Below are 13,798 nucleotides of genomic sequence, written 5' to 3'. Positions count from 1 at the left end.
GGACAAAGAGACAGAGATGTCACAAAGCTGTTTTATTAGAGAGAGAGAAGCTCCAGTAGAACATGATGGAAACGTTCTGACCCAGTCCACTGACACTAAAGCTTCACACCCTGAATGTTTGTTCTCAGATGTAACATCTGCTTCTCCTGACGAGCTTTCTCCTCCTTGAACGCCATCTTGTTGGCTTTCTTCTCTACTCTTCTCTCCTGGACAGAAAAGAGAGACAGTCAGGATGAGATGTTCCAGCTGACACGAGTACTCCAGCAGACTGCAGCTCTTCCTCAGGTTGTTGTCCTAAGAACACTAATGTCCCTCATCAAGAACTTCTAAGACAGGCCAATGACTGAGGAAATGTTGGAGCTGGTCTCTACGGAGGTGGAGCAGCAGCAGAAAAACACCCAGTTCCTGACCGTAACCTCTGACCTTGCGCTCCTCCTTGATGGCCTGTTTCCTCGACCTCCTCTCCTCTGTGCTCTCCTCCTTGTTCCGGGTCTGAGTGGAGACTCGCGGCAGGTCTGAGTTGTTGATTCTCGTCATCCGTTCTTCCTGTTTGGCTGTGAGACCTCTGGTGGGGAGGACGTCCAGAGGAATGCCGGTCTTACTGGAGACACGGAGGGGCTTTGGCTGCAGATGAGACAACGTGAGTGAGGCTGAGAACTTCCTGTTGACAACGCCAACATCTAAACAAATGTTTGACCCCATTACCACTGCCTCTGTATTTTACACAAGTTGCATCATTATATATATATATATATATATATATATATACATGTACATGTGATAGTGATGTTTTTAATAAAGCCTGGATCCAGAGCATCTCCATGTTCCTGTGATCTCCAAACACGTTGATGTTCTACTTGTTTCAGCAGAACCCAGGTAGAGCTAAATCTCATTCAAACGTACCAAACTCTGCTATAACTGTGTAGATCAGTAGCCCTGCACATGTACGCCTGATAGTTTGTTACTGGAGCCGGGCGTACACTACCTTTTTCACTGTTATGAGCTGATTTTCCCGATCGGGGCGAGAGGTGCGGCGTACAGGGTAGCGAGAGGTGCGGCGTACAGGGTACCGAGAGGTGCGGCGTACAGGGTAGCGAGAGTTGCGGCGTACAGGGTAGCGAGAGGTGCGGCGTACAGGGTAGCGAGAGGTGCGGCGTACAGGGTACCGAGAGGTGCGGCGTACAGGGTAGCGAGAGTTGCGGCGTACAGGGTAGCGAGAGGTGCGGCGTACAGGGTACCGAGAGGTGCGGCGTACAGGGTAGCGAGAGGTGATTTAACACCACATGACCAGCTCATCTCGTGAGCGCGGTGCTGCGGCCCAGAAAGTACTGGAACTGCGTAAATATGCATCAGCACAGCTTGCCAGCTATTTGCCGATTATACAACAGTTAGTGCCGACCGAGTGATTTGATTGGTCAAGAGACTTTCCAAGAGTGCTGATATTGGACTGTAACAGCACTGGGGCTGTGCACAGGCGTTCTAACCGTTATTGTAGAAAATGTTTGTGTTGCCTAGCAACAGCCTTGTCTGAGTCCGTTTCGTGTTGGGACTAGTTGTGTGGGCGGAGCCTGATAAATGAACAAATCATAATCTGTTGTTGCTTATTGCTCTAAAAATAAAACGAGCAGGTAGAACTGTTGTATAAAAGCAATGTCGCACTCGAGGTCGTGGTTGTTGCTGATTATCCACGACCGAATCACACCAGTGCTGATATTCAGCAACGACGCACGACCTCGAGTGTGATATTGCTTAACTAGCACACACTTTTATTCACACACAATGACTAGGATTGAGAAGAAAGCGTGTTTGTGTTCAATTTAACTGATAAAACATTCTTTGTTTCTTTAGTCTTCCTCATCCAACCGCCACGATCCCTGTGTGTGCTCCTACAGCACTCCTGAAGGACAACAGTGTAATAACGGCTAGTTTCAGCAGATGTTCATTTTGGACACCAGTGGTGGATTTAGATCAAGGCTGAAAACCTACTCGGCCTTTTCTAATGCTACTTTTACTCTGCCAGTGTTGGTTTTATGTGCGGTGCCAGGGCTCATGCCTGTAAGCCGTACACAAGTACAGTCTGACTTGAGTCGGGTTGCTACCAGACGTACAACGTGAGCACGTGACTCGTGAGATTTGCTCTGCAGGGAAGTTGTGCGCTAAGTGAAAAAACCGCCATGTCCACCTGGTTTACGTGGAAACTACAGAGCTCCTTTCTGTTGCTTCAGGTTCATGTACAACAATTACATCACACACACACACGCACGCGCGCACACACACACACACCTTTGATGGTTCTTCAATGACCTTGGGCCTGTTGTACAGGTTGGAGTAAGTACCTGGAGGACAGAAGAGACAACAGGAAAACTAAGATACAAACCAGGTGTGTTAGCGTAGCTGCTAACCGTGATTACCAACATAATCAGGTCTAAATGTTTGTGCTGGTTGGAGGTGAGACACATCTACCACCGCCGAGGCATCTAGACTCTGGACTAGAGTCACCGTCGGTCTAGAAATGAACTCTGGTTCAGATGTGAGGGTAGCGGAGGGTTTCTGCAGTTTGGGTTTTATTGTTTAACAACATGAATCAACAAATTCAGATTCATTCCTTTTTCATCTTTACCAGAGGCTGAGGTCATAACGTCCCTCTGACTTTAGTCTAATGAAGTCAGACGGACGCTAGCCGCTTCTGGCTTAGCGCAGTAGACAAAAGGACGTCTTACAGGAGAGCAGCTGAGCGTGGACCTGAGAGACGCTCCAGCGGCGTTGATAACAACTATCTACACATCGAACGTGTCCAGTTTTTTATTTGTGAAAGTTTTGTGTCTTTCTGACGAACGGCTGCTCGTGGTTTTGGTTGGATCATCACTTCACAGCTTTCTTGTGTCTGAAGGATCTGTAGACCAGCGTCTGGCTGGTTCAGCAACAAGAGCCAAACAGACACGGACCTCCGTCCTTACAGACTACAGGAAGTCCGCAGGCACGAAAGCAACATGGACACGTTTAAGGTGGACTTGATGTTTTCTGTGAAAATACAAAGACTAATGAGCTAATCCACACTGATACTGGTGTTACTGGAAATATGACTCACTGATGATGGTTTCACAGTCCCACTTGTCCTGTGGAGCCTCCACAACAAGGGTCTCCATCTCTTCTTCTTCCACCTCTTCGTTCACGACAGGTAGCTCTTTAGGACCCAGGTCTTCAGGTCTCAGGGAGCTGATCCACAGACGAACATGAATTAGCTGCTAATCACATCTGATGGAGCATCACACCCTCTTAGCTTTACTGAAACCAGTCATGTGACGTCCAACAACCTTTGAATGGCTCTTCAAAGGCAAGAATGGGTGCTTTCACATCTGGGCTAGCACGGACCGGACATGGCGGCTTTTAAAGTGTTCGTATCTAGGTAGCCTCGTACTTTTCTGTGCTCAACCAGTCAGCCCACATATCAGGGAGGTAGGTCCAAAACACACACTGACAACTGACTGGCCCACTCAGATACACATCTACTGTTAAACCCTTTTCAGATAGACCTTCTGGAACATTTGTGGACAATTCAGTCAGTTTCTAACCAGAACTGTGTTTTCAGACACACCACTTTTGTACCTGAACTTGTCCTTTTGGCCGCCTTCACACAGCAGGGAAATGTTCCAGATGTCTGGGGGGGGGGGTCGGACTTATGTTAAGCATAATTCTGCACACACGAACACGCATAAGAGACCTGGATGATGAAGCTCAATGGTTAAAGGAATCACGGAAGCGGTGTGAAGCGCTCCGTCGCACGTCTAGGCGGTACCGTAGGAGGCGAGCTGCCGTGGTTCGCCACATGCTACAGCAGCGGGCTATCTAGGTGCGCACAGCGTCCCCCGGTCCCCTCCTCCTCCCCCTCCCTCTTGTCCAGAACTCTACCTCACCAGTCTGAAGCAGCCACCCTGTCCGTAACAAGTCCGGACCTGTTACTAGGGGCTTCGTCCGGATAAATTCTGGAAAACGTTATCTGGATGTTTGTATTCAGACACAAACGTCTTACGGACAGATTCCGGAAGATTTCCGGTTTTCATGGCCTGTCTGAAGGGGGCTTTGGAGGAAGCCTTTGATTGGTGGATGGAATCAAGCAGCAGCTTCCCGCATGCACCATTCATCATCATTCCCGATGCTGAGAAGTCAACGTTGCCTCTGACTGACGCTCTCTCTCCTCACTGCTGTGAGAAGCACGCACGCACACACACACACACACACACACACACACACACACACACACACACACACACACACACACACACACACACACAGTCCAGGTCCAGTCCGTGCTGGCCCAGATGTGAAAGCACCATGAGATCAGAGTCCTTGTAGAGAACTGTTGAATCATTCCCCCCCCCCCCCCCCTCTCGACACACACACACACACACACACACACACACACACCTACACACACACACACACACACACTGAATGAATTGCACCTTCGAAGAGGCCTAAGTCCCATCACTAACCAAAACTAAAGCCAGCTGAAAGGATGGAAATGCATCTCACACTCTAGCTTTCTGTGTGAAGTAATCTCTGATGACCACCTCCAAGCGCTCGCTGTCTGGAGCGATGAAACCTTCCAGCTCAGCGTTGTCCAGAGCGCCAATCTCGTCATCGTCAAACTGCTGGTAAAACTGAAACATACAGCAGGAAGTGGGGTTCATTAGCAGAGACCTGTGACGTGATCTGAGGTTTGTATTCGTTATATTCATTTTTGTTCTTCTGGGACCCGTGGTCCAGAAGTAGATGGGCGTGGCTTAGGCTCCCTATTCAGGCTGAAATTCCTAAATTGTCACACATGAACAGTGAAGCAGGGGTCGTAAGGTTGTAGGCTGCAGCCTGAGGTGTTTAGAGAAGGGTTTTCCACACCGTTAGTGATGTGTGCACGGGCTTGGCGCAGCGGTGAAGGGAGCTCTACGCAGCCCTGTCCTCTAGGACTGGTGCTAGAGACTGACTCTGGGTGGACCATCACCTTTTCAAAGCGCTCGTCCAGCAGGGTGAGCTGCTGGTTCCTCCTCATCACAGACGAAGACAGGGAGTACTCTGTGAAGCGACTCTTCGTCTCCTCGTCCATGAACAGCAACTCTCCACCACCTCCTTCAGCGTGTTCATCTCCTGAAAATCCTCCTTCTGAGTCAAAGTCTCCATCGTCCGTGTCCTCCCACTCATCATCATCATCGTCGTCGTCGTCACGTCCTTCCCTGTCACATGTTTGACACAGACAGAATTTTACACACATTTAAGGATCAATAACAGCATCACATGTCAGTCAGCAGATGTGTGGTGGTCTTCTTCTCCCACTCAGACCACAGGTACCAGCTAAACCCGGAACCATTAGGACTTACTCACACCCAGCCTCCGGCTGCACAGTTGGCTCTGATGATGAAGTCGTCCTCTAGCATGTTGTCAGGGTTGCTGAAGTCAAAGTCTTCATCCAGAGCTGCCACGATATCTGGGTCCATGTCCAGTCGGGGTCCTGAAACAACACATCAGCTGTTTCCACCACCGGAGCATCAGGGTAAATTTACAGGAACTTCCCGACGTGCATGCGTCTCCCAGCCAGATGAGGCGTTTTCAGGAACTCTCAAAGGAACAAGAGCAGAACCAGGAGAGGGAGATGAAGGTCCCACCAAGCCTGAACAGGTGAGTTTAAAGGAGACCACTGAGTCCACTGATCTCAGGCTCAGGGGGAGAGAGGTCCAGAGTCTGGGGGCCACAGCAGCAGATGATCTGTCACCTTTGACCTTTAGCCTGGTGCTGCACAACCAGTAAGCTTTGATCACTGGACCTCAGGGACCTGCTGGGGGTGTAGGGACTAAGAAGATCACCAATGTAAGATGGTGCTTGTCCATGTAAGGCCCTATAGACCAGAACCAGGATCTTGAAATGAACCCTGAAGTTGACTGGCAGCCAGTGAAGCTGGAGGAGAAGCGGGGTGATGTGGGTGTGTTTGGAGGACTTGGTCAGAAGCCGAGCACAGGCGTTCTGAACCACCTGTACAGTAATCCCTCGCTACTTCGCGGTTCGTTCATCGCGGATTCGCTGCTTCGCGGATTTTTTCTTTGGAGCATTTTTCAGGGGGAATTCGCAGATTCGCGGTATTTTTCACTGATTCGCGGTATTTTTCTATGCGAAATATCAAGAAATTCTTGTTTTTTTTCATCAATTTCATCATAAAATGCACTTTTTGTAATAAAACAAAAAAAAAACAAGTAAAAAAATTTTTTTCTTGAGTTTTACCCCCAAAAAGAGAATCTGATCATACGATAATTCAATAGGGAGCGTGGTTTCACAGACGCGGAAGTGATAGCGTCGGTGAAACGCCGGCTGCTCTAGGAAACCCCCGAGCGTTCGAGCGTCAACGAAGTGACACGGAAATGCCGGGCTTTCCAGAAGTAAGTAAGATAACTTACTATGAGCTGATAGTTCGTTGGATTGATCGGTAGGTTGGAAACTGATCATGAATCTGAAGAAACGATGACTGAGTGGTGAGCTGGAAAGGCGACTTCCGTTTATAGCCGCGGTTTGTGACGTAGGTGCGACGTGGAGGGAATCCCCGCGAGGGGCATGCTGGGAGTCCCTACTTCGCGGATTTTCACCTATCGCGGCCAGGTCTGGAACGCATCTACCGCGATAAACGAGGGATTACTGTAGACGGTTCAGGGAGGTTCTGCTCAGACACGTGAAAAGAGAGTTACAGTAGTCTAAGCGTGAGGAGATGAAGGTGCATGTTACGGTGTCCAAGCTCCTACCTGCCATAAACTGTGTGACGTTACAGTGTCAGTGTGGTCTATGAAACCATGAATATTGATGTAGTGCAACTTGTTAACATAAAAACTAAGCCGTTGTTTGAAAATCTCATGCTTGATCTTTTCCACCCGATTGTTTGAATCCTGATCAGAAATCAGATCACATGACCAGATCAAAGCATCCCTGATCTGAGGTGCTCTACCTGAAACAGGTGCAGCTTTGTTCAGAAGTCCCACCTCTTCCTCGAACTCTGAGGCGAACACTGAAGAGGGCAGGTGGATAGAAGCTTCCTGGTCAGAAAGCACAACAAGGATTAGATCAGTCCTTGTATCACACCGGCCAGCATCACTCAGGTGTGTAAATAAACATGGCTGACAGCTCCCTCTCAGCTGATCAATGTTAATAAAACCAAAATAAATGTAAAACGTGAAACTCCTCTGATAAAGCTCTTATGAAGGTTAGGAAGAAACAGAATGGTCAGAGATACACGACTGGGTCACTACCTGCCGTTCTCTAAACTACAACGTCCTACACGTGACCTTCAGGGCTGAAGTAAGGCTAAACAGAGACTCACAGGAACATTCTTGTCTGTAATCTTTTCACACTCCTCATCTTCTTCATGTCGGCGGTGAATCGTGGGTTCAGCTGTGACCAGCTCTGAGGGGCCCGACGCCTCCTTCAGGTGCTGCAGGTAGTCATAATCATCATCGAAGAAAACACCAAACTGTCTCTGCTCCTCACGCCTCTTCTCTGCCTCTGCCTGAAAAACACAAGGTCCTGTTAGAACCACATCAGGTCTTTGGGGACATCTGACAAGGTTTTCTCTGCAGCTGGACCTTAGTGGCAGGCAGGAGGACGTGCTGTGGTGCTGTTTCATCTGCAGCCAAAGGGTCCCTCTGACTCCTGTGGACCAGGTGAAAGGTCACCGCTTTCTTCTTTTCGATGAATGATTTCTTCTTTCGATGAGGCTGGAACAGATTTAGACGACATTTAGTTAGAACATGTTAAATCAGATAAACGCCACCGAGTTAAGATGGCTTATAACAGCTGGAGTTGCTGTCTGAATGAGAGCAGGAGGACGTGAACAAAAAGGCATCTTTTCCTTTCTGAACAAGTTTTCTAAATCTATGCAAAACATTCATGTTTCTGGAGGGAAAAGGAACAAACACGCTTGAGATCGTCATCGACATCCACCAGCTCATCTAGAAAAGCTGAATTAAAGTCATATAAACGAGCGTTAGCTGTTACATACTTGTTGTTATGCTCACCACCTTAGCTGCTGTTAGCTAACACGGCTAGCTTAGCAGGAAAAGGTCTTCTTACCATTTTGTGCTGGAATCACAAACGTCTCCTTCAGCAGCTGACACTGATTTAATGTTTATAAAAACTCGACCTCCGTGTATCTGTTAGAGACAGCGACCTTTCACATAAAACACAAGTAACGTCTTTCCACGCTGACGGCGATGCCCGTGCCGGAAACCCGATCCGTAACACGCATGCGCGAATTTTACGTCACTTCCTCTTTGCCAACTTTGCGACAGTTACAGACTGCGTTACGTTTAAACCTCCGAATACACATAAATTTATTTATTTTTTATTTATTTTTTAAAAGGTTTTATTAACTTGTGGTCGATACATTCAGAAAATACATTCAATATATCCATGGATCACATTTTACAGTTGTTTACAATAGCAATAACATACATGCAACATTAGGAAACTATTAAACAAAAAAAAAACAAGAAATAAACAAAATAGTGACGAAAACATATATAACGTAGAAACATAACACTTAGGGGTCTGCTGTGTCTAAGTTGAAATGATGAAATAAGTTGATGGTCTTTGTTAGTTTGTTGTTCTTCTTTTTTAATTTTTCAATGCTGTTCCAATATTTCATAAGGTCTGTAATTCTGAAATTATAGAAGGAGGGGATACTTTTCTGAAAAATCATTTTATGTAAATAATATTTTGCTAAAATAATGACTAAGTTAATTATGTATTTTTCATTGGATGATAAATGAGGGTTAGTAACAATAAGAAGTATTTCATATTTGCTTAAAGAAATATTTTTTTAACTTTCTGGAAATGAATCTTTGTAAATGGAACCAAAACAAAGTTACATGAAAGCAATCAACAAAAACATGTTCAATATTTTCTCCCTTACAACCACAAAAAGCACAGATGTCAGAAACATTTGGAAAATAAATACAGATGTTTGCTTTTGACGGGTAATATCTCCGAATACACAGAAATGCATGCTTTTCTCCTCAACGGAGAGCTTCCGGCGATTGAACAAGAGCGCCGTAAAATAGGAAGAATGGCGCCTAATTACAGACTTAAAGGTAAGTACGAAAATTAAAGATGATCTTTTATCATGGTCTACAGCTGCCCTTGCTGCTTGAGGGTACGGACTCAACGTTAGTGTTCTAAAGTTGCATGACGCCTGCGTTGATTCAGGAGGGTGTAACGAGTAATATCAGTGTACAGTGTATACAGTGCAGCATCGTCTGTAATATCGAAATTCTATATACAGTATAGATCTATATCTTGGTGTGTGGGCTTATTTTAGATTTTAAAAAATCATAAATACAATATCATATATATTTTTTCTTCTCCTGGCACTCACAGAGCACAGTCGCTTCTGCTTTGCTCCCTTATCTTTTTCTCCCAAGGCTCTTTTTGTCCCGTCTGACTACAGAGCGCTTCTCTGCATTTCCTCTGGAGATCACTATTTTTCAGAAATGGATTTAATTAATTGGTCATTCAACGTGATTGATAAGATTTTTTCTACGATGAGAACGGAGGAGGGGGCTCCCACTTGCCCTCACGGGACACACGCAGCGGGATATATGCTCGATTCCTGGAAGGTGTGGAATGTCATCTGTCTCTCTCAGCTGTCCATTCAGGACTGTATCTGTTTTGTCTATATGTGTGTGTGTGTGTGTGTGTGTGTGTAATCTTGGTCAGGCTGTTCTGTGGAGTCAAGTTCCTATGCTCTGGTTCGCTGGAGCGCTGGCAATAAAATTATTTCTGATTCTGATATAGCCTACATACATTTTTAAAGATAATTGCAATTGGAGGTAAATGTACCATATTGCTAGCCTGGCAAGCCAGACTAAATAAATGTATTATTTAGTCTGGCCATGCTCCATAGACAGCTCTCGGTTGTGGGGCGGGTTCTACCGTTGTCTTTCAAATGATCTCCGCATGCTACTGGACAATGAATGTGACATACTCTTGTTTCACTCTGTTGCATCATCCCACCCACCAGGCATATAGAGTGCCCTGATTGGCCCACAAAGCGGATAAAGCTCTGTGATTCATTCACTAAGCAGATAGAGCACTATGATTGGCCCACCATTATGGACCAATCACAGCTCTTTTTGTGTTTGAAACCCCTCTAGAGAGCTGTGATTGGCCAGCCAGAGTCCTGGTAGGAGCTGCGGAGGTTCCAATGGAGCGTGCCTAGACCGTTCTTTGCAAAGCAAGAATTTGGTCTAGTTCACTAGGCTACTATATTGGTGCAATCTCAAACTTTAATATCTGTCAGACATTTCATTTTACTTTAGTCAGCAACTCTCATCTTTTTTTCATTTTTATCTTGTTCCACACAGCAGACTCTTCTACACTGGCCCCAGTATGCAGAGCATGCGCCTGGTAGTCATGTCAGAGGAGGAGAAGAAGTCTGTTTGGATGGAATGCCACAATAACCCTGGAACCACAATGGTGTCAGAGGTACCCGAAACAGGGTTGTTGCTGGCTATTACTGGCCAACATTGAACCAGGACATCGGTGAATGGGTAATGGCCTTTTCTGAGTGAAGAAGCTAAATCAGGTCGTCATAATTTTTTCTAAAACATCTGTAGGCTATATAATCACTTACATTTCAACATTAGTTTCTGTCTTTTTATTTTGTTATCAATTTACATCAACTGGTTTAGGGTTTCCTAGACATACTGTTTGGAATACGCCTTTCAGGTCAGATGTTGTCATCGCTGCCAGATGAATGACCCAATCAAGACCGTGGCACCAACATTACATCCCATCAAGGTACATCTTAAAGCTATTTACATTTAATTTTCAAGTTAATAAGCTTGTCTGCTGAAGGTTAGCTTTAAATTTTCACTTGATAAGTTCTGTGACCTGCAGGTAAAGAACCTTGGGAGGTGCTGGGCATGGATTTAATTGGACCACTCCCAGAAACACGTCTAGGGAACCGATATGTCCTGACCATGACCGATCTGTATACCAAGTGGGTGATTGCAGAACCTCTTAAGTCTAAGACTGCTGCTGAGGTCTCTGCAGTCATGATGTCTAAGTTATACATGTTTGGCATGGTGAGGAAGATCATCACTGACCAAGGAAAGGAGTTTGTGAACCAGGTAAAATTTGTGAAAGTGTTAGTCGTACCTTGACGTTTGAGATGATGTATTTAGACCAAGTCTGCTCATGCCACTGCAGCTCAACGACAGCATTTTCAGCATGCTGAATATTAAACATGCGGTCTCCAGTGCGTACCACCCCCAGACCAACGGGCTGGTTAGCATTTGGATATCTAACCTTGAGTAACTCATGTGAAATCAGTCGTGCTTCTTTATCTATTCTGCAATACAACTCAAAGGATGAGAGGACCAACCAGAACATTAAGCGTGCTCTCAGAAAGTACGTGAACCAGAACCATGACGACTGGGACGTTCACCTTGCTTGCTTCAAAAACAAATTAAAGAAGAGAACGAGGCAAACTAAAAACCTTGAGAAAGAGTAACCAAACAATTCCAGTCACCGACAGAAGAAAACTTCAACCAGTGGCTGAGCTCAGATAACAACGGTGCGTCTCTGTGCTCTGCTGCTGACTGTCTGGGAGCGTGTGGATTCAAATTCAACAATACTTTATTAATCCCAGAGGGAAACTGATTGCTGTAGTAGCTCAGAATAATAATAATAATCAAGTCATCAAAGAGTTGTTGTATATTACAATGGCTGTTGGCAGGAAGGATCTCCAGTAGCGGTCAGTGTTGCAGCCAAACTGAAGAAGCCTCTGACTGAAGACACTCTTCCGTTGTCGGACAGTCTTGTGAAGAGAATGCTCAGGGTTGTCCATCATGTTCTTGATTCTCTGGAGAATCCTTCTTTGCATTATCTCCTCCAGCGGTTCCACAGTCGTCCCCAGAACAGAACCAGCCTTTGTTATTAGGCTGTTGAGCCTTTTCAGGTCCCTGCTTCTGATGCTGCTACCCCAACAGACGATGGCTGAAGAGATTACACTCTCAACAACAGACTTGTAGAAGATCTGCAGCATCTTGCTACAGACATTGAAGGACCTAAGCGTCCTCAAGAAGTGCAGTCTGCTGTGTCCCTTCTTGTAAACGGCTTCGCTGTTCTTTCTCCAGTCCAGTCTGTTGTCCAGGTGAACTCCAAGGTATTTGTATTCCTCAACCACCTCCACTTCTTCTCCCATGATGGAAACGGTGTTTTACTCCACCCTGTTTCTTCTGAAGTCTAAAATCATCTCCTTTGTTTTGTTCACGTTCAAGGTCAGATGATTGTTTCCACACCATGCCACAAAGCGCTCCACCAGCTCTCTGTACTCAGCTTCCTGTCCATCTCTGATACACCCGACAACTGCAGAGTCATCTGAGTATTTCTGTAGATGACAGGTCTCTGACTTGTACTGGAAGTCTGAGGTGTACAGGGTGAAAAGGAATGGTGAGAGTACAGTCCCCTGTGGTGCTCCAGTGTTACTGATCACCTGGTTTGATGTGCAGTTCTTCAGCCTCACAAACTGTGGTCTGTTTGTCAGGTAGTCTTTAATCCAGGCGATAGTTGAGGCCCCCACCTGTGTCTTCTGGAGTTTCTGGCAAAGTACATCAGGCTGGATTGTGTTAAATGCACTGGAGACATCAAAGAACATGACCCTCACAGTGCTGCCTGCTTTGTCCAGATGACAGTGGGTTGGTTGAAGCAGCTGGATGATGGCATCTTCAACTCCAACTCCATGGCGATAAGCAAACTGCAGCGGGTCCTGATATGTTCTAGTTTGCTTATTCAGGTGGACCAACAGGAGTCTCTCCAGGACCTTCATGATGTGGGATGTCAGGGCAACCGGTCTGTAGTCGTCATTGACTGATGGGCGAGTTTTCTTTGGAACTGGATCAAGGCAGGATGTCTTCCACAGGACTGGAACCTTCTCCTGGGCCAGGCTGAGGTTGAAGAGGTGCTGCAGAATCCCACAGAGCTGCTCTGCACAGGCCTTCAGTACCCTGGGGCTGACACCATCTGGACCTGTAGCTTGTTCCTGTTCAGTCTCTCCAGCTGCCTCTTCACCTGACTTCTAGTGACAGAGAAGTAGTGATGTGTCGATCGCGAACGAACCGGCTCTAAGAGCCGACTCTATGAAGTGAATGAGGGAGCCGGCTCGTCACTGGGAGCCCCCCCCCCCCCCCCCCCCGTTTTGGTGAAAGCCACAGGCGATTGGTCAGCATGTGTAACTGCGTGTCCAGACTGTCCACACACAGAGCAGTAGGGCGGGGAAGAGGGAGGATCAGACTCAGACACACAGCAGGCGGAGGGAGACGAGAGGGAATGAGGAAAAGGGCGAGCGAGAGAGGAGAGTGCGACGGTGAGAAAATGAGCGCCAGCCGTCAGAAAGTTAATATTTCTTAGTGTTCAGTTATTAAATCCATAGAAATGATAAATATTTCATATACTGCATTTTTTACATTAGTAAATCATTTTACATAGTTTAGCATTATTTTGGTTATAAATGTACTCTAACAGAAGATCTGAGGAGCCACTTGGGAGCCGAAAAAGCCGGAATTCCCATCACCAGCGTGAAGCGAGTCAGACAGAGAACGAAGTGCAGTGGCTGGCCACACCCTCCCTATGAATCTACCAATCAGCAGCTACTTCGAATGAGAGAGAGAGAGATATCACTCTGACTCCTTTTTCATCAGATCTTTTCAAATTTGGGATTTCTAGTCATTGCATTTGGGGGGCAGTGCCTCTCCTTGCCCATGCCTAC

General features: G+C 46.3%; 1 protein-coding gene across 2 annotated transcripts; it reads right to left on the bottom strand.

The window, feature by feature from the left end:
* Nucleotides 1–17: 17 nt before the first annotated feature.
* ltv1 (LTV1 ribosome biogenesis factor) lies at nt 18–8,261 on the bottom strand. Of its 2 annotated transcripts, XM_015977115.3 has the most exons (11): nt 8,101–8,261; nt 7,614–7,745; nt 7,352–7,537; nt 6,980–7,067; nt 5,377–5,503; nt 5,000–5,228; nt 4,534–4,661; nt 3,089–3,216; nt 2,284–2,336; nt 424–624; nt 18–206 (listed from the first exon to the last, which is right to left on the bottom strand). In XM_015977115.3, the coding sequence occupies exons 1-11, from the start codon at nt 8,101–8,103 to the stop codon at nt 96–98; spliced, it is 1,386 nt and encodes a 461-aa protein (XP_015832601.1). In that variant the 5' UTR covers nt 8,104–8,261; the 3' UTR covers nt 18–95. The 2 variants fall into 2 exon arrangements, with proteins under 2 accessions (XP_015832601.1, XP_054590391.1); XM_054734416.2 differs by having other exon boundaries at nt 18–624.
* Between the last annotated feature and the right edge of the window lie 5,537 nt (nt 8,262–13,798).

This window comes from Nothobranchius furzeri, chromosome 7 (assembly GCF_043380555.1).
Source record: "Nothobranchius furzeri strain GRZ-AD chromosome 7, NfurGRZ-RIMD1, whole genome shotgun sequence".
Classification (NCBI taxonomy): Eukaryota; Metazoa; Chordata; class Actinopteri; order Cyprinodontiformes; family Nothobranchiidae; genus Nothobranchius; species Nothobranchius furzeri.
The sequence above is the reverse complement of the archived record's forward strand: the minus strand, read 5'-3'. Positions and strand labels throughout refer to the sequence as shown.

Coding starts and splice junctions, on each gene's coding strand:
- ltv1 (XM_054734416.2), bottom strand. Junction 7,538..7,613: donor TCCTCCTGCCTGCCACTAAG/GTCCAGCTGCAG, acceptor TGTGTTTTTCAG/GCAGAGGCAGAGAAGAGGCG. Junction 5,504..6,979: donor CAAAGCTGCACCTGTTTCAG/GTAGAGCACCTC, acceptor GTGTTGTTTCAG/GACCCCGACTGGACATGGAC.